This window comes from Pogona vitticeps, chromosome 2 (genome assembly GCF_051106095.1).
Source record: "Pogona vitticeps strain Pit_001003342236 chromosome 2, PviZW2.1, whole genome shotgun sequence".
Classification (NCBI taxonomy): domain Eukaryota; kingdom Metazoa; phylum Chordata; class Lepidosauria; order Squamata; family Agamidae; genus Pogona; species Pogona vitticeps.
Window position 1 is genome coordinate 202,818,576 of NC_135784.1, and position 25,505 is coordinate 202,844,080.

General features: G+C 41.1%; 2 protein-coding genes across 2 annotated transcripts in view; one reads left to right on the forward strand and one right to left on the reverse strand.

The window, feature by feature from the left end:
* The window catches only part of DNAH6 (dynein axonemal heavy chain 6), a 218,245-nt gene extending 207,724 nt beyond the window's left edge, over positions 1-10,521 (forward strand). The window contains exons 73-77 of the mRNA XM_072991952.2: positions 1,293-1,478; positions 2,851-2,923; positions 6,756-6,907; positions 7,208-7,430; positions 9,511-10,521. Coding sequence (XP_072848053.2) covers positions 1,293-1,478; positions 2,851-2,923; positions 6,756-6,907; positions 7,208-7,430; positions 9,511-9,614 — 738 coding nt within the window. The 3' untranslated portion in view covers positions 9,615-10,521. The remainder of the gene's footprint in view (positions 1-1,292; positions 1,479-2,850; positions 2,924-6,755; positions 6,908-7,207; positions 7,431-9,510) is intronic.
* Positions 10,522-10,844: 323 nt separating this feature from the next.
* Positions 10,845-25,505, reverse strand: part of LOC110083158 (neuronal acetylcholine receptor subunit alpha-7) — a 149,409-nt gene continuing 134,748 nt past the window's right edge. Inside the window, exon 10 of the mRNA XM_020801371.3 lies at positions 10,845-11,873. Coding sequence (XP_020657030.3) covers positions 11,358-11,873 — 516 coding nt within the window. The 3' untranslated portion in view covers positions 10,845-11,357. The remainder of the gene's footprint in view (positions 11,874-25,505) is intronic.

A 25,505-nucleotide genomic window follows, 5' to 3' on the forward strand; every position in this document is an offset into this window, starting at 1 on the left:
TTGCGGAATGCTTTCCCACAGCAGGTGCCCTCCCTTTGTATATTTAAAAAGCTCTTAAAAACTAAGATGTTCAGAGAAGCTTTGGGGGAGATTCTGCCCAACTAGCTGGGTCAGTAGATAAAGGAATACGGTAGTGTATGTTCCATTAGGGGTACTGCCACCAATTTTGCAGTTTTTTCTTTATGCTAGTGTCTGTAGCGTGAAAGAGGAGAGTGAAAGAGTGAAAGAGAGTGAAAGAGGAAAGTGAAAGAGGAGAGTGCAAAAAACGGTCTGAAACTCAACATCAAAAAAACTAAGATCATGGCCACTGGTCCCATCAGCTCCTGGGAAATAGAAGGGGAAGATATGGAGGCAGTGTCAAATTTTATCTTCCTGGGCTCCATGATTACTTCAGATGGAGACAGCAGCCCTGAAATTAAAAGGCGCCTTCTTCTTGGGAGGAAAGCAATGACAAATCTTGACAGCATCTTGAAAAGCAGAGACATCACTTTGCCAACAAAAGTCCGAATAGTCAAAGCTATGGTTTTTCCTGTCGTGATGTATGGAAGTGAGAGCTGGACCATAAAGAAAGCAGACCGCCGAAGAATTGATGCCTTTGAATTGTGGTGCTGGAGGAGGCTCTTGAGAATCCCCTGGACTGCAAGGAGAACAAACCTATCCATTTTGAAGGAAATCAACCCTGAGTGCTCACTGGAAGGACAGATCCTGAAGCTGAGGCTCCAGTACTTTGGCCATCTCATGAGAAGAAAAGAGTCCTTGGAAAAAACCTTGATGTTAGGAAGGTGTGATGGCAAGAGGAGAAGGGGACGACCAAGGATGAGATGGCTGGACGGTGTCTGCGAAGCAACCAACATGAACCTGATACAACTCCGGGAGGCAGTAGAAGACAGGAGGGCCTGGCGTGCTCTGGTCCATGGGGTCACGAAGAGTCGGACACGACTAAACGACTAAACACACACACACACACAGTGTCTGTAGCACTTATATATGTTTTATATTTTTGTTCTACACTGTCCAGAGTGAATAAGTGAGTGAGTGAGTGAGTGAGTGAGTGAGTGAGTGAGTGAATGAATGAATGAATGAATGAATGAATGAATGAATGAATGAATGAATGAATGAATGAATAACTATTCATCTTGCCCACTTAATTTGATCTTTGACTATATTGGGTAAATATTGTAGTCTGAGAAATGCCCGTTGTAGGGCATTAAGACTGGATTGCTGTAGCTGAATGCTCTCACATCCCATAAAATATATAAAAGTGAAATATATTCTTGTTGTTCATTTTTCAGACCTCTCTACAGACACTCAATAAAGCAATAGCAGGTTTTGTAGTGATGTCAGAAGAAATGGAGAGAGTGTACCATAGTTTCCTCAACAACCAGGTTCCAGCATTATGGGCCAATGCAGCATATCCATCACTGAAACCTTTAGGGGGCTGGGTAAAAGACCTTGTGCTAAGGACGAACTTTGTAGATGTAAGTACAAACCCTAGTCATATTCAGGGATAGTTAATTTATATTTTAGAGTTGTTGAGGAGAAATTTAAAGAAGTGGCCGAGACACTCTGTAAGTGTCCTGCTGGTGGGTCATCCAAGCAGAAAGAACAAATGGATACATAGCACCAGAGACCCTCTGGTCCTGAGGGTGTTAGATCAAGAGGGGAAAATAGAAAAGAGTAAAGTCAAGTCGTGGTGTTTTCCAGTTGTTACATCTTGGCTTCTGTCCTGCTTGAATTATTAAGTGCCAGCTATGACTCCCAACAAATAAACAACCCACTGAACATTTTTTGCTTCATATTTGGCAAAGTGAAACCAATATTCTTCAGTCTTGGCACTGTCTTTAATGCAGGGGTTACTGTAGTGACATTATTGCTTTCCCCAATTGGATTAACTTGTTACTTCCAGTAGATAAACATTTAGTAGGCAAAAAACCAACAGTGGAAATTAAAGTGCATTCTGCATTTGAAAAAGAATGCAGATACATATTTGTTGTTGATTGCACTGCTTTCCAACTTGGAAGGTTTCCGTTGTTTTGAGTTCTGCAGTTCTGTTGCACCCATTAAAATAATTAGTTGCTGGTGGCAAATGTTGCAGGCCTGTCTGCAATTCCCAGCAGTAATCTGATCCAGAGACAGTAAACCAATGCAAGAAAACAGCTTTTCTTCTGTGGAGTGATTGCACTAAAGGCCTCAATAGGCAACAGAATACTAGTGGTAGTGTTGTTTGAAGTCTCCTTAAAGTCAGCCAGATGATGGGGGAAATGGGAGTAATGAAAAGTGGGTGCCTCCTCCCCATCTGGCAAAACCAGTTTCAGAAGCACTGTACTGCTCCTTTCTCTTTCTAGATGATGCTGATTGCTAGATAGAGGTTGGGCGTCTTCAGCTTCTACTGTGCTTTAGAGAAGGCATTCACTCTCATCGGTCTGTGAGCTTCACAAAGACAGCCCTCTGCTATGCTGTGGATCCTCTGGCTTTGGTAGAGAAAAATAAAAGAAGCCACCTCCTTTCAGATAAAGAAGTAGAACTGTGGCCCACCCCAGCTCTATTGCTTCTGAGTGCAAATAACATGAAGCTAGTGCATTGTTTGATATCCAGTGCAATGTAGCGGATAGAATGACAGACTGGGACTTGGGTTCAAATCTCCACTCAGCCATGGAAACTTACTAGGGCAGTGGAACTGACTAAACCACTCCTTAAATATCTCACTTACTTTGAAAAGCCCTATTAGGGTCACTGTAAGTCAACTCCGTCTTGACAGCACATAACAACAGTGTATTGTTTAATAATTTAAGTGGAAATGTGAAGTTTTGCATCTAATATGTAACAGCATTTTTTGTTTGTTTGTACTAGTTCTGGCTTAAAAGAGGTCAGCCTAAATCATTCTGGATCTCTGGTTTCTTTTTTCCACAAGGATTTTTAACAGGTAAACATTAATCATTCCTCTGCTTCTGATATTCAAGATTTACAGCTATTATATATGTAACCAAAACAGCACTTTCATCACATCAAAAGGGAGGCGCCAGCTCACTTCAGGAACCCTCAAGCTTTGCAGAATTGCAGCCCCAAACCTCACTTCTGAAAAACCAAAATAAAAAAAACACCTTAATGAAAACTGAAAATGCTTTGTGGCCATGAAAAAATATCAATGGAAGGGTGAAAGCTGAGTATGAAGGGGCATTTTGCTATGGTTGTCACTGTTGATAAGTTACATAGGACTTTTCTTTAAATTGCACTGAGGATTGTAGGCACAAATGCATATTATAAAGCAGAACCCAACATGGATATGAACGCCAAATTGCCAGCTTTGATTGATGGAGCTTCTGGTATTTATAAATACAGTGAGCTTATTCCCAGCAAATTGTTTGCAACAGAGTTATCAGCAGACCAATGGGTTAAGCCAAGAAATTTATATTTCTGTGACCACCTGGCGCCCTTGACACACACTAATAATAAGGCTCTACCCTGCCTTACTTATTTCACTACTAAATGGGAAGGATTTAAAACCGTGTTGATCTCCTTAAGTTTCACAGCTGAACTACTGGGAGAATATCTTCCATAGCCAGACACAATCACTCAGGTTAATGATGATCCTTGTGAACAACCCTCCATACTAACTGAGAATACCGTCTTGACTGAGACTTCACTGCAACAGTTGGATATCCAGCAAGCTTCTCTTGTTTCTTTTGATAACAAGGCACAAACACACACACTCACACACAAACCCAACAACCCCCACACACACACAATTATGAGTCCATATCACAAGTTTCACCCAGGGGCATGTGCATCATTTCAATGTGTTTCCCAGCTAGTTTTGTTCCAGTTTGACATAGTTTTTCAATCTGCTCTGTTTGTGGAAAAATTGGACATGTGTGACCTTTAATTTTCTCAAGAGCATACTGATTGAAATTTTGTTGTTGTTTAATTGTTAAGTCGTGTCCGACTCTTCGTGACCCCATGGACCAGAGCATGCCAGGCCCTCTTGTCTTCCACTGCCTCCCGGAGTTTGGTCAAATTCAAGTTGGTAGCTTCGATGATAGTGTCCAACCATCTCATCCTCTTGCCCTCACACTTTCCCAACATCAGGGTCTTTTCCAGGGAGTCTTCTCTTCTCATGAGATTTAATGTCTTGGAAATAGTCCTTAGTCCTCTCTTGGAATATTGCAGGTTGAAACTAAAAGAGCAGGGATGATTGTTTTATTAGTTAACCTCCTGAAGTCTGGTCTTTTAATACTGTAAGAGATGTGGACATACTGGAATTAAAGGGCTTTAATGCCCATTAGAATGAAAGGCTAAAGCTGAAAGACACTCCAGTTTGTGTCTCCTATCATATCCTTATGTCCAAACTATCTCAAGGACCGCATCTCCCATGATGAGCCTGCTTGGATGTCAGGAGAGGCCTTTCTCTTGGTCCCACCACTTTCATAATTGCATTTGGTGGGAACACAAAAGGGGGGGCCTTATCTGTTGCTGCTCCCACTTTGGAACTCTCTTCCAGCAGCAGCCAGATTGGATCCATCTTTGCTATTTTTCTGCAAGCAGACAAAGACCTTTTTGATGTATTCACAAAGAAAGACCTTTTTCTTCAGGCAGGCTTTCCCTCAATGACCAGCTACCTGAGTGGGATTTTAAAACGGATTGTTATTAAAGATGGGAGTATTCATCTTTATATATGAATACAAATATCCCCACACAGGTGGCATTAACAAGGGTCCAGCCCCATGGGGCCGGAGGGTCCACTCACCAATCCGACACAGATGCAGAGAGTGCGGTTCTACCAATGGCTCCACAGCGCGCGATCTGCTTGCCACTCCTGGCAGAAGGTGGGAGGACAAGCCTTGCTGCAAGGTCAAAGAGTGACAAGCGGATTGCGCACTGTGGAGCCACTGGTAGAATTGCACCATCCACATCTGCGGTGGATTGGTGAGTGGAGCCTCATTAGCCATCTGTACAGGGATATTCGTATATGAATATTAATACCCCCATCTCTAATTGTTATGCCTTACTGCTTTAAATGTGTTTTTGGTATTACTTGTGTTTACCATTTCTCAGAGTTATGTTTGTTTGGTCTTTTTTTAGTATTTGCATATTTATTGTTTTTAAATTTAAATATTGCCATCTAGTGATGTAAGCCACCTTTGTATACTCATTGTTTTAAGTTTAAATATTTTCTTTTAATGTTGTAAGCTACTTCAGGGTTTTTTTAAAGGAGAATGGCAGGGTAAAAATGTGTTAGTTCCCTGGAAAGGCCAATATTTCACCATTAAATGCTAATTTTTAAAAATAGTACAGTGGTGCCTTCACTATGCGAAAACATCGCTAAACGGGACTAAAAAAGCCATAGAAACGCATTGAACTTCGTTCAATGCGTTCCTATGGCTTGAAAACTCACCGTTAAGCGATGTTTCTCCATAGCGCTGCCATTTTCGCGCCCTCGGTAAGCGAGGGCAGGGCGCGAAAATGCGGCGCGGACCTTCCGGCGGCCATTTTGGAACCGCCGATCAGCTGTTCTCCCCCGCTTCGTTTTGTGAAGATTGCTAAGCGAATAACTTAGCGATCATCACAAAGCGAAAAATCGCCATAGGGGCCATCGCTGAGCGAACGCTCCAGTGATGGCCCGGACCCCCTCGCTATGCGAATTCATCGCATAGCGAAGCACTTGCTAAGCGAGGCACCACTGTACATTTGTAACCGCACAGACCTATACATGGCCCAAATGGCACACTGATTGGAATTATGCATTCTAAATGACAAGGCCACAGGCATGAATGAATGGAAGAGAGCCAGTCAAATTGACAATAACCATCTTCCATTAAATTTGATTTTGTGGCCTCTTGGGTGCCACATCCATACTGATATCCTGTCATTTGATCCTGAAGCAGCTGCAAGAAATACCAGGATTAGATGGTCCAAGATGGTAGACAGTTGCTTCTCTGAGTTGCTAAACACAGGCCACTTTAGCATGAGTGGTGCAATATTAAGAGTACGATGACCTGTTGATAAAAGAGCTAATGGAGTTTGTGGTGAAGAATTCTGGGCAAGCACTGACTAACAAACTCAGGTTAAAGGAGAGTGTTGCTGCAAAGAAAGCCCGGACTTCTAAATTTCAGCTTTATAAGGAAGATCAGACCCTCTGCAAACATTCCCCAGGGCCCACATGATTGTGGCACTCTCGGACTCCTCTCACTGCTCAAGTGACTGTATCTGGGCAATATAAACAAGGATCTTATCTAAGGAAATAGTATCTGTGTCAGAATTGGTTACTAATTGTATCAATGGTGTCTTACAAATTCAGACGTTTATATGAAGTCTCTGTTGCTATTTTTGTTTCTACATTAACAGAAGTAGTAAGACCTCTGGGTAGTGTGGGCAGCATATAAATTGAATAAATAAATAAATAAGAATATTAAACTATTAGTAAAATAGTTCTGTATTGACCAATATGCTGTAATAAATGTTTAGGCATTCCACTACAAAATGGTATACTTCCATCTTTCCTTTGCTTCCCAGTTGCACAGCAATGGGGTTTTCAGTGACATCGTGTTCTAAGCAATGCCATTCAAAATATGAACATTAATTCATCAGATGGATTTTCCCCCAGGAGGCAGTGAGCTTTTTATTAGGAAATGGACCGATACACTCCCTTTTCTGTGTATGAATCCAAGACAACATTCCAGTTCCTTTCTCCGATCATGTCTATGTTTGTGTGTATGTGCGTGAATGTCTTTAATTATGTAACCTATTCTGTTTCTCAGGGACTCTTCAAAATCATGCTAGAAAATACAATTTACCAATCGATGAGCTTAGTTTTAATTATAATGTCATTCCTGTCTACCGTGATCAAATGCATGTCGCCGAGGCGTATAAAGCAAGCCACTTTGGACAAGAATTATCAATGGATGCCGAGGTACTGAAGTTCCCTTATTTATGATCAATTTCCAATCGCACAAAAAGAAAAAAGGAATTATAGGAATTATCTTTTCATAAATTAGTATTTTTTTTCTTTGCAGGAGTAACTTCCTTGTATATATAAAATTAAGATTTATGTTCATATATCAGAAAAATACACATTCATCTAAGGCGTGGCATATTATTACCAGCGCATGAGTAGTGAGACCAGTTATTCACTTCACTTAAGGCTGAAGTGTACCTTTTACACTTAAGTATTGTACTTGCTTTGTTTTTCACCCTTTGCTATTCCTTTCAGCTACCCTCTCCTGAGGATGGTGTGCTGGTCCATGGGATGTTTATGGATGCTAGTCGGTGGGATGATGAAGAAATGGTTATAGAAGATGCCTTGCCTAGACAAATGAACCCCATGCTACCAGTGATACATTTTGAGCCCCACCAGAATTATGAACCAGACCCATCGTTGTATCATGCCCCACTCTATAAAACTGGTGCCAGGGCAGGAACACTGTCTACCACAGGTAACCTTTTCTATAATCAAATTAACAGTATATGAATATAATAATATATGTAATTTTGATCGGTTTTATACATAACATGAAAATTCTACAGATATACTGTAGGCAATCTAGACATGAACTTACCTCCACTATTACAAGTAACAAGTATCTCTCGGGAATTTAAAATCTTAATTGGTCCATTAGAAATGATTGATTTTCCAGGGCTTAACTGAGATTGGGGCTGACAATCTGAATAAAAGCAGAAGACACTCAGGAAGTTACTTTTACTTCCAAGAGTTTTACATTTGCTTAAAGGACTACATACATTCAAGTGAGTTTCCAGTCCACCCACCATTATCTGGTTACTGCTCCAGTAGCGAAGTAGGGGTTGTCAACGATGCTAGAATTTCCTCCTTTTCCTTCCTTCTCCTCAAATGGGAATAAGGTTTGGATGTCTTTTCTGCAATGAGCTTTAGTCTCTTTCCCTGGTTCCTAGAATTCTGGGAAATATATTGTTCCAGAGCCTCTAATATTGTCAGGCACCAAAGGAAAAGAACACTTCCCAGTGTTCCGGGTGCAAAGGCAGGAAGGGAGAGCACAGAACAAGGTAATGTGTTCCTTTTTGCATTGCTAAACACTTTCCTGAAGACACGCTGACTCTTTCCAAGTAATTCACAGAAGGTTGTTCTGACTACCATGGGTTTCCAGGCCCATTAATTATTTGGTGGAAGGTCCTGAGAAGAATCCTGGTGGATGCAGAGGATAATCCAGAATCTAGTCCTCTGGAGGAGTTCACTTGCCAGCCGTGCAGGACAGGAGTCACACTATGTATGTAGAGTTTCTGGGGATTTTTTAAAAAAGTAACCTCTAGGGCACAACATGTTCAAAAATACACATTCGTGCTGTGAGATTACTTTTTTAAAAATACAGGAGTCTGACAGAACTCATAGTCTCAGGTTTGGCAGCAGGAGTTTCAGAAGCTTGCAAGCCATTCGTTTTCCTTCAGATCATGTTTTCAATCCCAGCTAGTGCTCACCTGACTGCTTCCCCTTTTGCCCATCCGTTCCCCCATTCTCTCCTCTCTCTTCATCCCGCTTACCCAGCGCAGTGGCAACAACAAGCCACAGGAGGTGCACTAAACAGGAGATTAGGTTCCCCTACCTACAATAGCATCGTGCCAGAAGCTAGCCCCTGCAAGGAAAGAACAGGCACGTGCACTCATCTGGTCTGCCACAATGCTCTGCCATGCCAAGTGACATGGCCACAGGGGCAAAGGAAAGAGAAATAGATCATGTTCTTTTCCCCTGCTGGCCACTGCTGCCACCAGACTAGACCATTACAAGGCTAAGGCATGTGAGAGCATTGGCCAGATAGGAGGGAGGTCTTTTGGAGGAGAGATGACTATTTTCTGAGCCAATTTGATCCAAGCCTGAGAGAAGTCACCCATTCCTCTTTTTATTTCATACTTCCTCCAAGCGGAACCTCCCTTGTTGGACTGAGGTGGGCAATGACATTCAGATGTCAAGGAGCAGCCAAAGTGCTTGATTGGCTCATGTGTGGTAGGAATTCATTGGTAAACTGCAGACCATTTCTTTAGTTTCACAAGAACCAGTGACAATTTCTGAGGAAAGTTTTAACATGTTCTGTGCATGCAAAAATTTGATCATGCTGCCTGTATTTTGAAGAGAGGAACAAGCTCTGATTACTAAATAGGACAAAAGATCTGTATGCATGTAGGCTTCCTTAGAAGCTGGCCCAGACCAAGAGAGCCGCAATACAGGGCTGGATAGAATCTGTTGGGATCCTAGTTATATTCAGGCTGTACTTAGTCTTAATGGCATGACTGAGTTGTACTACTAGTTCTTATCATTATCATCCTTGAACTGTACAACTAGAAGGGGCCCTACGGATCATCAAGTCCAGCTTCTGTCAGGGAAGTGCTGTACAGAATCAAACCTAAACCACTGAGCTGTCCAACAATTTTTACATTTTTATGTACAGTGAATTTAACTGACTTCATATTTTAAAAATAATTAGCAGCTTGTGGGAGCCTACACAGGTTGACGTAAGGTAACCACTCTCTCCTCACTTTCTAACTCAGGTCATTCTACCAACTTTGTGGTTACCGTCTTACTGCCGTCAAAAAGGCCAAGTGATTACTGGATCTCCAAAGGGTCTGCCCTGCTTTGCCAACTGAATGAATAATCAGGCACATCTCTGTCTACTACCGAGATGTCTACTATACAATTACTTTGTATCCCAGGTGCCAAGTTGTAAGATTACATCAGTGTCATAGCCATGGTATTGGTATCCTTTATAATCAAACTGGCAGAACACCATTCCTGCCTTCCGACTGATTTTTTTTTTTTTTTTACTATTTCCATTGGACTGCACGAACAAGTTGGATGTAGTGTTCATTGCTCATTTTTCCTGTCACATATTTACTTACAACTTTTATGTTCTCTCAATTTTCTATGCTTTTTAAAAAAATCTACACTTAATTGAACTTACATGGTTCAAACATGCGTTGCATGAAAATTACAACTTATTGCGCATTCTGTGGTATACACTTTTATATCTCTTATTTTATTTGTGAATATAAATTGCTGGTAATGGAAACTGTTGTTTCAGGAAAAAATATTGATAGTCAGCCTTTGATTTTTTTTTTTAAATCTGTTTATCTATAAAATGTAAGCAATAAATATTTCATGCATATACACAAATAAAGAATAACTATGGGACTTTTATATAGGAAACACATTGATCAAGATGATTTGGCAGCTTGCAAAAGACTTGAAAATGTTTACATTCTACGACAGACTAAATAAATTAATTAATACTAGTAATAATAATGCACTCCTGCACTGCACACACCTGTGTACAAGCTTAGTTTTTCTTTATATAAAAGAATGGGATAAGTTGTGATTTAGGGTGGTTCAACATTATCACATCATCATCTGTTTGTCTGAAGGCTTCATTAGGTGATCCACAGTGATTCATGGCTATTAATAATAATCTATATGGCAGCTTTCCCCCTCTATCTTAATGGGTTTCTCCTTTAGTCTCTGCCATCTACATGTTTATATTTTTGTCACATATTGGCTACAGTCCCTCTGCCCTAGTCAGCTCACAAGAACTGAATGCACAGTTACGTACATGAGAAATGGCAGCAGAAATGTCTATCCCATTCAAAGCCAAATATACTGAGTCTTGTTTTGCTGATCATCCCTCAGTCCAAAATGTATGCAAATCAATATAAGGGCAATTATAATACTGTGTAGCCACAACATTCAGGTTAGGAAAAGGAAACACTGAAATTCCTGTAACAGAAAAACTGAAAATTAGACACTGAAAACATTTTTTAGAAAAAAGACTGTTGCATTGACTTTACATCATTACCCACTGGAGAATAATTTCAGACAATCACAGTGATAATAAAAGCTAAAACTTGCCATTTATTTGGCAAACTGCAACAAACAATATCATTCAAGGCTGAAGTGATACATTGTCATTGATGAAAAATGTGTTAAGCAGAGACGCAAAATGAAAATACTCAAGATGACACATTTAGCAAAGAACATGTTCCTAGGGAGGATTTACCAATGCAGCAAGATGTTCACTAGTGTTTTCATAGTAGTACACTTAACTTTAATATTTACTTGGTAATGCTTATGCTGTATATCTGGTTTCTTATCTAATATTTATTAGAGGTCATGACCACAAGTACAGAAATAAGACTTTGTTTGAGAGTCAGGTACTTAATTTTGTACTTCTTATTGGTAACATCGGGGGATAATTTCATGATGAAACATTTTCCGATGCCTTTCCTCCACTGAAGTCAGCACAGAAAAGTACACTTCCCCATCTTATTTGTTTAGCAAAATTAATGGCATCAATTAATAAACTCCAGTTACACTGGTAGTTTTTTCCTGTTCATTTCTGCAATCTTTATGTAAAATCTTTTGTAACAGCTTCGATAAAATTTGGGGCCGACATTAATATTGTGAGTGTGCAGATGATGGCAAAGAGGGAAAATGCCACGAGGCATAATCTGTCTATGACGGCAGCAGCAAATTTCCATTCGCTGCAGACCTCTTCCCCTTCATCCTGTTTTCGGAAACGGGCTGCGATGAACTGGACCTCTTCCAGGATTTTCACTATCACTGGGATAGTATCCATTAAAGCTTTTCTTTGAGCAATTTCAGCATCTTCAGGTGGAGAGTTGGAGCCCTTCCCACCTTTGTTGCCCATGTCACTGTTCTGTGGACAACAGGGATGTTCCACAGCATTGTAGCTGTAGATCACATTGCCATTGCTGGATTGATGTCCTGGTAGGATGTTCATTTCTACACTGCTGACACTTGACTGATGCCTAGAGTACTTGCAAGAAAGCGGCCTTATGCTCTCTCCAGGTTTTTTCATTCTCAAAAACCAAGCGCACCAGTTCAGCAAAACAACACGGACCTGAAAAACACAGAGAAGAGTAAGAGCATTTCATATAGGTGTTGAGTGACTTATTTAATAGCAAGCTGTAATTGCACAAGAGCGTCAGGTGAAATGTATTTCACAAAGGGATATTATCATTCTGTAAATTGGTACAGGAAGCATCAAGAGTTCATTGCCATTCAGAGCAAAGCAAATGTCCCAGACTTTTAGTGTCAAATAAGCATGCCAGATAGAAGTATTTTTCTTGTTTCCTAAATGGAAATTTCTATTTCAGCCCACTGACCTGAAAAATATAATGCCTTTACAGGCAGGTTAGAACACCCCTTTTTATAACAGGCAGGATGCCTGAGACTATCTGACATCTTGGAAATAAAAAAATTGTGGATAACTTTCTGAAAAAAATGGATAACTCCAAAGAAAGTGAAATTTGGTTGTTGTGGGTTTTCTAGGCTCTTTGGCCGTGTTCTGAAGGTTGTTCTTCCTAACGTTTCGCCAGTCTCTGTGCCCGGCATCTTCAGAGGACAGCACTCTGTGCTCTGGTCAGAGGAGCACAGAGTGCTGTCCTCTGAAGATGCCGGCCACAGATACTGGTGAAACGTTAGGAAGAACAACCTTCAGAACACGGCCAAAGAGCCTGAAAAACCCACAACAACCATTAGATCCCGGCCGTGAAAGCCTTCGCGAATATAAAGTGAAATTTGTCAAGATTTTCATAACATGGTTAAAAGCCTCTGAAACTGGTATGTTCTTGGCAGTCATTGTTCATATCCTTGGCAGGCACAGCACTCCGCCTGTTCTCTGGCTTGCTCTTCTACATGCCAACAATCACTCCATTCAAAGCAAGGGGCTGTCCACTTGTGGCAAGGGTTAGTGAATTCCACGCTGCCCAAGCAGTGGAGAAATAGGGATGCCTGTTAAGTCCATAAACAGATTTAATCATCATCATCATCATCTTAGAACTGCAGAGTTGGAATGGACCCTATGGATCATCAAGTCCAGCCCATCATGGAGGCACAGTGGGGAATAAAACTCTCGCTCCACAGCCAAATGTCAATACCACTGAGCTATCCAGCAGTATGGTTTTGAAAGTGATTAGATTTACTGAATGTAACACATTAAGTCCACTGCTGTTGTGCCACAATCTATACTTTCTTGCCTCTTTCTATGCCACTTCTCAACTAACATTCAGGTGGGAAGATTTTCAGAAGAATTTCAGAGCAGGGTGGAAAAAGCACCAAAGAGACTTTGTGTCAAAGCAAGGCACCCTTCAGTCTCTTCACCCTTTGGTCATATTTGCCTATGTAACATCAACTTAGCATGTGAATCTCACAATTTCTCATTCTTGATGAGAAACCAAGAAAAAACTTATCTCCCTTCTCCTTACAATGAGATTCCCCCCCCCCAAGAAATCTTGCAAGAATTTTCTGTGAAATGTGGTGATTTTTCTGCAGGGAAATGGCAATCTGTACAGGGGTATTACAACTCTGGCACAGATGGCACCTTTCCTGTGCAGAATTCATTGGAAAGAAAACAAAGCTGTGTAGAATTTGACAATTTCTGCACAAAACAGGAGAAAACAGAGAGAGAAATGAAAAGTGGGGTTCTTTTTCCACCCATCCTCAGGAGGCCAAGAAATCTCTCTGGTCGAAGGGCAAGTCTTGGAAAAGACTCAAACAAAATTTTTGAGTATGCATCACATCCCTAACATAAGCCAGCATTCACATCCCTAAGGAAAATGCCTCTTGAAGCTTTAAAAATAGATGGTAAATAATAAATCATGATTCCAAATGATGAAGCTTTATGAAGGTAATGGATGAAGATTAGAAGGAAGAGGGAAGAAAAACCTGGAAGAGTTGCAAAAATGCAACGAAACAGGCTCTCTAAACTTTCCAAATCAGAGATGTGCAACTGTATAGGCACAGACACATCTCTGACAACAGAATTTGGACATTTGAGGAACATGCCAGATTTAGCACGTATGCAAAGAGGTCAGTATCCCATTTGTAAACCAAATAGATGAGACCCATTGATTCAGTGGGATTTACATACTGCTGACTGTTTACAAATTGATTCAGTGGGTCTGAATCTCTAGTTGAGACTAGCAATAGGATACTGGCCAGAACATCCAGGGCAATAGATCACTGGTACCATGCAAAAGTTCAAAAAGGCAGAAATAAAACACTGGAATTAAGACATGTCTCTAGTCTCTACTGGCAGACAGAATCAGAAAACTGGGGTGGGAATTTCTACCGTGCATGAAGGATGCTGGAAATAAGGCTGACTGCTGGGACACGAAGACACAGCATTTAAGAGCACACTGCATTCTAAAAAGACACCGGTACTTATTTTTAGGCCTTTCCCCACACCATTAATAAATAAAAAGTAGCATCTCTGAAATGTTGGATCTTTACTAGCTGGCACAAAAGAGTAATTCCTGAAGAATTCCTGTTAAAACCTCCGGCCTCTGACTTAGTGAGAACCGTATAACCTTTCTTAAGGGCATTACTGGTATTTATATGAACTCTGCTGAAGCCAGAGAAGTAATGCATACTGAACTCTCCTTGTTTCTAGTAACAAGACTGCAGGTCTTTTTCCCCCTTCGTCCTTACTGATCTCAGCAGAAATGGAAAGTCACATTTGTGGCAAGTGAAATATGCTTAGATACTCATTATCATTTTATATAACTGACCTTAGTAAATACAAAATGTCAAATAAATAAATAAATAAATAAATAAATAAATAAATAAATAAATAAATAAATAAATAAATAAATAAATAAAATAAATAAAATAAATAAAATAAAATAATGGGGGAGGGCATTGCAGAGAACACTATCTCCAAATCAGACTTGACTAAGGTCACATCTGTCCAAGCACAGAAAGGTGTTAGTGAAAGGGCGAAAGGACATTTTTCTCATTTCTAGGAAATATTCCAGGAATTAGAGGAAATATTACTAGTATCATATATGGCCAATAAATGCAAATTCACATATTAGCTGAAATCCGAAGAGTCATCAAAACATTTATGTGACCTTTCAATTTTGTTTTCTGACTTTGTGTGCTGCAAGTAAAGAATTTTGCCTCTGTGACTCCAGAGTCTGTCATGAAGTTAGATGTCTGTTTAGCTCCGTGTTTTGCTCTCTTCTTTGACTAAGTGCTGTTTTATGGGAATGTGATGAGTATTTGCAAAATTTCTCACTCTTCGCAGATCTAAGGGCCTGTCCAAGCTGGCCATTTGGATGTGGGGTGGATCAGGCTACAAAGGATCTGCTCCTCCCATTCAAACAGCAAATTGTAGTTCCCTGGGAAGCTGGGCTGAGGGTGAAGGCCAGGTATGTTTGAATGGATGTTTTGCTGAGGTTTTTTTTCTCTGGGCTTTCTTTTTGTCTCCTCACCACATGGCCTGGGGTGGGGCCTAGGGGATGGGACTTTCTGCTTTAAAAGAGCGTGTCCCAGGACCCTGGACCCTTTTCCCTGGAAAGCTGGACTGAGGGTGAAGGCCAGGTATGTTTGAATGGATGTTTTGCTGAGGTTTTTTTTCTGGGCTTTCTTTTTGTCTCCTTACCACATGGCCTGGGGGTGGGCCCTAGGGGTGGGACTTTCTGCTTTAAAAGAGCGTGTCCCAGGAAATTCTCAAATTGCATCTCTGGCCTTAATATGCTAAATAGAAAAGCCAATTAGATTTGCATAAGCCTGGGAGTTAGGAAAGTTTTAAGGATCAGATCATACTTTTGCACTATTAAAGAGCAGGCCGGGTAGGTGGGGCTCGTCAGCCATGGAAGGCAGCCCATCTAGGAGAAGGAAAACTTCGATTTCAAACCTCCACTGCCTTGCGGCTATATCCACTCATGGAAAAGGCTTCAGGAGTTAACCTCGAGGCAAAATCCGGAGCTGGAGTCCCGAAGGAGCATGTGTCGTTCTGCCAACTCCTGCGACATTGCTGGAACCAGTTGTATTGGCTCTTGCCTTTCCATTGGACCATTTCAGCAATGTGGAGAGGGGGGATCTGCTGCTTGGGTAACAGCCTATCCTCCATATTACCTTACCCGGGCTTCATGCTCTGGAGAGGACACTCCTCGATTCAGAGCATGTTACCATAGTCTTTCGAGACTGAAGGATGCCTATACAAGTTCAATCAGCTCTCAAGTAAGCACTTCCCTTGGTTGTCTGCAGAGGGGCAGAGGAAGTGAGTTTTTTTACATCACTCTTTCCCCCCTCTGTTGGTGCCATTCTATTTTCAACCTTCCATGCACACCTCACTTCCCTTCCCTCATTTCCCCCCAGTTAATCCTGATACCCCCAGTTTCTTTCCAAGGGGTATCAGGATTAACATTGCTACTGGTCAGTACTCACAGAACTCAGAAAATATGACAGCCTAATGCAACATCTGTCTTCCTGAAGCTACAAGATAACCTGTGGTACTATTCTTTATCCAGATTTTCCTTCCAATGTAGTCTGATTGCAGTGCACGTAGTGGTGGGACATGTTCAGTTAAAGCCCTCTTGCTCTTCTAGCATAGAGGAGTAAAACCACTCATCCTCCTTCATTTCTTCTCTCAAGAAGGATCATATATAGGTGTCTTCAAAGTATCGAATATCCAACTTAAAAATTCCTCTGTTAAAAAACGCTACTGGCTCCCAACCTATGAAGGGGTGGCAGGAACTAACTGAAATATTTCTAAATATCAGCTGCTGAAAATAGATTGAGGTGATGTAGAGGTTCCTACCTTCATGCCATGCATGTAAGCCACCAAGAAGCACCTAAATAGCCAACAGCTGCTCTGAATTAGGTAGGCATCTGGTTTGCCACTGAAATCCCCTATTCAAAGGGTGTTTGTTCTTGCAGGATTTCAGTTCCTTGTGCACCAAGCAAACTCAGAATCCAACTTGGGATTTATTCTGTTTATAAAACAAGTGAAATCAAAGTAATTTTTCCTGCCCGCTTGATGCTAAATCGAATCAATCAAGACCTTTTGGTATACAAACTGGCTTTTTCCCTCTAATGGGTAAAAACTATTACTTTTTCTTGTTGGAAAGATTCAAAAGGATTTTTTCCTGTGTGGATGGGGGGTCACTTGTCTGTAGAGGAGTGGGAAGAGAAGAACAAAAGGAGAAACATCAGCCAGGAAAAGAAAGAGGGGAGTACAAGAGAGGGGCAGTGAAAGAGAGCAAAGAGTGGTTTGGAATGGGGAAAGGCGCCAGAGGGGGCGCACACACACATACAGTGCCAGTACTCACCTCTCTGCAAAGCCTCTGCTTCCCTAAGCTGCCACTTCTTTTAAAAAAATCCCCCCCAGTCCTGTTTATTCATGCATTTATTTTTTAACAACTTCAGGAACTCTTGAAAGTAATTAAGAGGAAGGAAAGCCATCTTCAGGCAGTTCCTTTGAACTGCACCAGCTACTGGCACTTCAAATAGAACTGCAAGTGTAAGGCTTTTATCCTCCTCTGGCTTCTATGGCCACTTACAGTGGTGCCTCAACTTACGAACATCCCTACTTACAACCATTTCGAGTTACAACCAGCTCCGGCTGCAAAATTTTGCTTCTACTTGCGACCGGAGGTTCCACTTACAAACAGAAAAAGTCTGGGGGGAAAAGGTGGGAAATTCAAATTTCTAACTGTAGGTGGCGACGAGGCTGCTTCTTTGTAGCTCTTTCGCCCCCGCAGTTAGAGAGTGTGTGTCGGAGGAGGCTTGGGACTGCCTGGCTTTTGCTTTGGAGTGAGCATGTGTGTGTGTTTGCAGGGAAGCTTCGGGCTGCCTGGTAAGATAAGGGGCTGTTTTCTGCTTTTTAAAAACTGTTCTGGGTGTTTCTGCACCGTGGTTTTCAGCTAGGAGGGTTATGTTTCTGTGCTGTGCTGGGTCTTGGGGGGGTTGTTTGTTGAGTTTTTTTCCCCATTTCTGATGGGTCTTGGGGAGTTTTGTTGCTTTTTGGAGTGTTTTTCCCCATTTCCAATGGGTCTTGGGGCGGTCTGCTGGTTGGTTGGTTTTTTCCCCATTTCTGATGGGTCTTGTGAGGCTTGGTTGCTTTTGGGGTTTTTTCCCCATTTCCTATGGGTCTTGGGGTTTTTGTTTGTCTGTTGGCTTTTCCCCCCATTTCTGATAGGTTTTTGGGAGTAGGTTTTTTGGCTTTTACCCCCCATTTCCGATGGGTCTTGGGGGGTTGTTTTTTGAAGTTTTGTCCCCATTTCCGATGGGTCCTGCATGTTTCCCTTGCTTTTTCCTTTGTTTTCTTTGTATTTCCGACCTGCCCCCTTTGTTCTCTGTGCATTTCCGATCTGCTCCATTTGTTTTTGTGCATTTCCAATGGGTCTTGCACGCTTGATTGCTTTTCTTCCCCCCCTTCAGCCGGAAGGGATTAATCGTGTTTCCAATGAGTCTTGCAGTAATGGGGGGGGGGGCTTTTTTTTTCTTCGACTGGAATGGATTAATTGCATGTCAATGCATTCCTATGGGAAATGGTGCTTCAACATACAACCATTTCGAGTTACGTCCATCTTCTGGAACGGATTATGGTCGTATGTCAAGGCACCACTGTATATCTGAGAAAACTGGATGTTCCAGTGTGACTTTTCAGCAAGAGAAGGCAAGTCAATTTGCATTTCCCTCACTGTGTAGTCAAAGCCTCAGATTAGAGAAACCGGCACAAAAAGGAAGCAGAATAAGATGAGGGTCCAATGCCCTTGAGTTGCCAGCTCTTGATCTTTCTGAAAACATCTATGACTTTAAAATGAACCCTAAATGAACCCTAAAGCAAAACAATGTTTAAGAGCAGTTTACTCAGATGCCCACGAGGGCCTCCTCCAGTGGCATGTAATAGAGACGTCCAGGAATAAGGCCAGCACTTCTGCCTGCATCTCTTTATTGCTTCACAATGTTTGGCTCCCAGGACATCCACAGAGCCTATTTAACAGAGAAGCACTGATGCACTTGTTTGTGAATTTTAATGTTTATAAAATTACATAATGTAGTGCCTTAACACATGAATGAAGCAGCTGTTGTGGCAACAGCCTGGTATAAGTGCCATTGATTATTCTAAAACAAATTATGGAATTAAAATTCATGATTTCTGAGTTGAAAACAGAAAGGGGGGAAATTGAAGCTTCAAAGGAAGATTTGTCTGAAACCTATAATAAATATGATAACACCAGATTTATTGCTAGACAGACCAGACATATTCTTTTATGCCCTTGACTGTCTAGAGCTATGAAATCTCCTACAAGATATTTTTGTAAACCCTGAACAAAAACTCAACTGAGCAACTCTTCCTTTAATAAGTAAAGGCACAATGCAAAAAATATTTAGCACTTTTCAGTCCCATTGATATTAACTGGAAAGTTTTTAAAATAAAAACCTACTGCTAAAAGCTAACTGCCATCACTTGAGATTATTTTTTAAAAAAACACTTTTTAAGGCGCCTATGAAGTTGGGGGGAAAATCTGCAGCATGGGATGAATCAAACTCTGAACCAACACCTGTGACAATAATGGGCAAGACACAAAATCTACCATCTCTGACTCTACCTCCCCATAGCTCATCCCACAGAGATGCCTCTCCATCCCTCTGTTTAGTATTTTCAAGAAGCTTCAGGTTTGCTGTAGGAAAAAAGAAGAGAGGAAGCCCAATTCTACTGGATCATTTGCACCACTTGCCTAAATTTGGATACAACCCACATATGCAATAGCAACTGTGTTTGGAGGGAAATAGAAAGAGTGAGAAGATAAATTAAGATATACAGATGACACCATGTCCATCCATCCATCCATCCATCCATCCATCCATCCATCCATCCATCCATCCATCCATCCATCCATCCATCCATCCATCCATCCATCGAATTTTTATAGTTCCCATCCAACCAGTGGTCACTTTGGGTGGTTCACAACACAATAAAACATAAACATAGTACAGTAGGACTCCCAAATCTGCAGGATCAGTATATGAAGTTACACTTATCCAAAGTCTGAAAATATTAAAAGAAGAAAAATCCAGAAAAACTATTTTCACATGTATTATCAGAAAGCAGCCATTTGATGGAGCCAGAGACCATACTACGAATAATTGTTAGTGAAGACTAGGGGCTTGGAACCAATCCCCAGACGATATGGGGCTCATACTCTATAGCAAAGTGCTCCATATTAAACTAACTTAAATTAAATAACAAGGATATGAACAGTTTAGATAGATAGATAGATAGATAGATAGATAGATAGATAGATAGATAGATAGATAGATAGATAGATAGATAGATAGATAGATAGATAGATAGATAGATAGATAGATAGATAGATATAGACAGACAGACAGACAGACACAGACAGACAGGCAGGCAGGCAGGCAGGCAGGCAGGCAGGCAGGCAGGCAGGCAGGCAGGTAGGTAGGTAGGTAGGTAGGTAGGTAGGTAGGTAGGTAGGTAGATAATGGCTGCATCAATTGGGGCATTATTAGAAGAAAATAGCAATAAACTGAAATGATTACTAGAAGATTAAAAAAGAAAGTGCAAAAGCAAGATTAACAGCCGAACATTAAGAAGACAAAAATAATGACTATGGAAGAATAACCTAACTTCTACTGTAGATCAAGTAAAGTCTGAAGTCTCATTAGAGGCTAATTGACTAAAGGATTTCTGGTAAAAAGGTTTTACACTTGGAATGTGATTATTCCTTTGTTTAGCAAATCACAAGGCAGAAAAAAAATACAGAAAAGTGAGAGTCTTAGCTTAATCTCACCAGCCCTCCCTTAACACACAAATCTAGCTCTTTCTGTAGTAAAGTTCACTCTAGATGCATCTTTAAGTACAAAGTATATTTTGCTCACAGTTGCCACCTTGTAGTTACAACCAGAGGAAAAAGTATAAAATTTAGCTTCTAAAAAGGATGGTCAGAGAAGAAGGTAAGCAACAGAACAAAACTGGTGTCAATCAGAACTGGTATATAATACATAAAGAAGGGTGTGTGTGTGAAACTAGCATTCTGCCTCCCTCCGAAGAGCTACACAGCCCTACTATAAAAATGGGGAAAAATAGGGACTGCAACCCTAGTTGACACAGCCGTTAGCCATGGTAGCTGTGGGTTTCTGGGAGTTGTAATGAAAAAAAGGGTCATTCTCAAACGGTGACACCAAACAATCCTACATCAGTGCCTAGACTGGACTTTTGAGACCAAGATAATAAAGGCAATTATATATATATATATATTTTTCCTTGCTGGACTGCAGCAATGAACATTACACAGAACCCCTGTATACCAGCAACATACCAATTAAAAGAACAAGTCACAGTGGATTAACTAGCTGATGAAAGCTAAGGTGGATAACGTTAGAACAAATTTAAGACTTTATTTCCAAAAAAAATCATCTCTTGGTTCAAGTAAGAACTCTACTGACTATTTGAAGCAGCTGGCCCTGGCCCCTAAAATTATTTCTGTTCTAATTTGGGAAATAATTTTACAGCAACATATTTATGGGCAGAAGAAAAGCTGGAGGGGAAAGATGGGCATAAAAGAAAAGAGCTGGAAGACAATTCTCCTTTCTCTATGTATAATAATCCAAATGCATTCTCACTCTTAGCAAGCAAAGAACTGCGGCGATGCCTGTGAGAGAAATGTGTAACAATGGCTGCAACAGGCCCAGCTACATCACACCAGTGTTGATGTGATGAGAATCACAAGAGCCACAGTGCCTCCTGTTTTTGTGGTCTGGATGAGAGAGACAACTTCTCAGTATTCTACAGAGGTGTTCCTTTGCACAGTTACAGAGACGGGTCTGCGTTGTATCTTTCTCAGGCAATCTAGTGTTCAGAACCGAAAGTCCTCTTCAGCATGTCTCTTGCATGTTTCAAACAACACATTATACAAAAACCATGGTATGCTCAGCTGCCCTGGGACAGGAATGTCATCATCTGATCACAACCTTCAAAGTTTTTTCATTGCACAATCATCCCACAAACATGTAAGCTCTTCTTTGACTGCAACTGGATATTATGGGGCAGAAGTTTCCATCGTGAATTAGTGACAAAAGAAAACAGATAAAATGACTCACAGGAATACTGTTAAGCAGTAGCCATTCCTCTGAGGTTTCTTTTTTTTCTTTCTAAAAGCCTGTGTTGCAATCTATTTCAGCAAGCTGATACAGTGGTGCCTCGCTTAACGATTACCTCGTTAAACGTCGAATCCGCTTGACGATGAGGTTTTTTCAATCGCTTTTGCGATCACAAAACGATATTTTAATGGGCAAAATTTGCTTCCCGACAATTGATTCCCTGCTTCGGGAAGCGATTCTTCGCATTACGACGATCAAAACAGCTGATCATCAGGGTTCAAAATGGCCACCCGCTGTGTAAAATGGCTCCCTGCTGTGCTTTAAGATGGATTCTTCATTGCACAGGCATCCTAAAATGGCCGCCCTATGGAGGATCTTCACTGGACGCTGAGGTATTTAGCCCATTGGAACGCATTGAGCGGTTTTCAATGCGTTTCAATGGGCTTTTTTATTTCGCTTGATGAGGATTTCACTCTACAGCAATTTCGCTGGAACGGATTATCCTCATCAAGCGAGGCACCACTGTATTTCGCTACCTTACTGGTATAGCAGGTGCTTAGAAGTTGGCATAAACCGCCGTTTCAGCAGTTCGTACTGGTTAGTTTTTTGGCTGAAGAGATGTTTGCGGTTCCTAGCCCTACCTCCTCCTCCTCCAGTGGGTGCCCACTCAGAGGCAGCACCTGGAAAAGGCAGGGCAGGGAAACCTAGACACTGCCTCTCAGTGGGGGCCTGCTGGAGGAAACAGGGCTGGGAACACACCCAACACCTGTTTGGCTGAAAAACAAACTGGCACAAATGGCCTAAATGGCCGTTTGTGCCCATCTCTACTGGTGGTCATAAAAGGGCGCAGCAGGAAACACTGTTGGAGGCTTTTTTCTCTATCCCTTGCCAAGGGTCCGAGAGGTTGGCACCAAATGATACTAACATTACACGTACAACCCGGGCTTGATTGTTGAGAACTGAGGAGCTTCTCTGGGGAAAAGCAGGGGAAAAAAAGCCAGAAAGGGCGGTAGAGGAACCAGCTGCCTCCTGTCTGCCCATTGTTTGTTTATGCTTTTCTTTTTTTTCTGCTTCAGTAGCTAGTCATCCCTGCTCCTCTCCCTCCAAACTCATGAAGTACAAAAGAGAGGAAGAATACGCAGGGACGAAACAATGCATGGAGATGGGAAGCTTACTTATTCTGGCAACAGCTTTATCAGCTTTTCTAGTCAGGAGAACATGTTGCTCGCTTCTCCAAAGTTCATCTGGATGTGACGTTATATTTCACCACATATATTCCGCTTTCTTGGCAGCAGCGTCTCCTCCTGACTCATCTTTCTAACACCAGAGAACATCTCCCCTTCCCTCCATCTCCCTTATCTCCTGACTGAACTGGCGCTACCACCCATGCCATAGCCCCCATTCCCAGTCTTCTCACCCAGGAACCTTCTGTTGGCGGGGAAGCTGTATCCCCCATCCATGCAGTTAGGCTATGGGCAGATCCCATAGCTTCATGCTATAATGAAGACAGCTGCTCAGTGTGGTGTAATAGAGTGATGAACTAGGGTTCTAGAGACCAGGATCGGAATCCTCAATTGGCCATGGAAACTCAGTAGGAGTGTGGAACTAGTAAAACCACTCCTTTAATATCTCACTTACCTTGAAAGCCCTATTAAGGTCACTGAAAGTCAGTCCCAACTTTACAGTGCACAACTATCTAAGTTCTCCCAGCATCACATTAGCTCAGCCAGAAGGTTAGCCCATCCCTGATTTATAACCAACTTGTATAACTTGAGATCTACCACTAGAGGTGTAAATCTTGCCCTGTGGCATCTTCTCACGGTAAACAAGAAAACACTGGCCAAAATCCTGTATTGTTACACTGGCAGAAGGGAAATGATGTAACTCACAATGACACATGGTTGCTAATAAAGAAATCTCTGCTTGGATTCCTTGTTGCATGCCAGTCAACAACCTTGGTGAGCAACCAGAAATCCAAATTATGACTTGTTAATTAGTAGTAATTTGGTAATTTCCCTTCTACTGACATAACTATGCAACAGAATTTGGGCTATATTTTCCTAAGGGAGTGAGAATATTCTTTTTGTCAATCTCACAGAAATGTTGCATGTATGAGAAAATGAGTCTTGCACATTTCTGAAATATTCACCCAGAAAATCAACAGTAACAAAAGGCTGCGTGAGCTACTGCTGAACTTCACACTGTGCAGAGGAAAATTAGCAATGGGATCGCAGCAATGTCTTGTTTATGGCTGAACCAGGCTTTCTTGACAAAGCAAGACAGTCGAGGATTCTCCAACTGCTACAACCATTCTCTCCTCCACTGTAAAACCAAGACATCAAACTCTTTAAAATATATATAGTGGTTTCTGTAATTTATACACAATATCCCTAGCAATATTTCACCTTTTTGAATCTAAGTGTTTTCACAGTCATTATTCCCTGATAAAAAAAACAATCCACTTAATGCTTCTATTTTTAAGAAGTCTATTCAAAACGAAGGCAGCAATTATTGTTATTTTAAGGTTTGCACTGTCACACACACATGCACACAAGTTTTGCAAATGTGTGATTTCTCTCCAAGAGAACAGAAAAATGTGCCCCAAATGATGAGACTTGTAGGGGTCTGTGCCCAGATAGCTAGCTAAAACAAATGTTAAAGTATAACACAACAATGAACAATATACGTGCATTTTTGCAATCCTGCTACTTCTGCCCAGTTTGCAATAGTGCTGCCAAAATTTGATAACATGACAAATAGACAAACAAACCAAGAGACAGAAAGTAAGAAAAATTAAAGCAATAAGGCTATCTATAATGAATGACTTTCTTTGACACTGAAGGCATAATGTAATTAAAAGTTTAAAAATAACATAACCAGTGATAACAGCATTAGCTGTTTGGTTTAATGAGTAACATATTCTAGTCAGATTTAAACATTGTTTTTAAGAGGCATTGCAGCAGCAAATTATCCAGCTGTATGCCCTTCTCCATTAAACAGTCTGCATTATTTGAAGGGGGAGAGAGCAACATTCATCAGAGTGGCAAACCTTTGGCACTCCAGATATTTTGGATGTCACCTCTCAGATTCCCAGCCTGTATTAGACAAGTTGTCAAATACTGTATTTTAAGGACAGCCTTCTCAAGACTGGCACTTTCCAGAGACATTGAAATGCAAGTCCCATCATTTCTAGCCAGCAGTCAAGATTGTGGGAGGAATGTAAGGAGGATTGTTAGAAGAGCCTTATTGAAAGAGAGTTTGCCTATGTGACAGTGCTAGGCTAGATTCTTTTTCACATATTCTGTGCTATTGCCCCCCTTTTTTGCAACTGCATTTTATTAAACCTTTATTTGGTTTATTGGAAATACCATTCTCTGAAGACCTTGTCCATACACTATTAGAAGATAAAAATCCTTATTTCTTTTATAACGCTTGCTAAATTTCTTGCTGCGATCCAGTCCTCAAAAATAATTGAACTGCCTCATACTATTTAAATATTTTGTTTTTTGCTGCTCAAGAGTTTTTCATGTCCTTGTAAGAGAGGAAAGGAAAGGAAGCCAACAATAAAATTTGCTGCTTGCAGTCAATGGTGTCAATCAAAGTATGTTCTGCT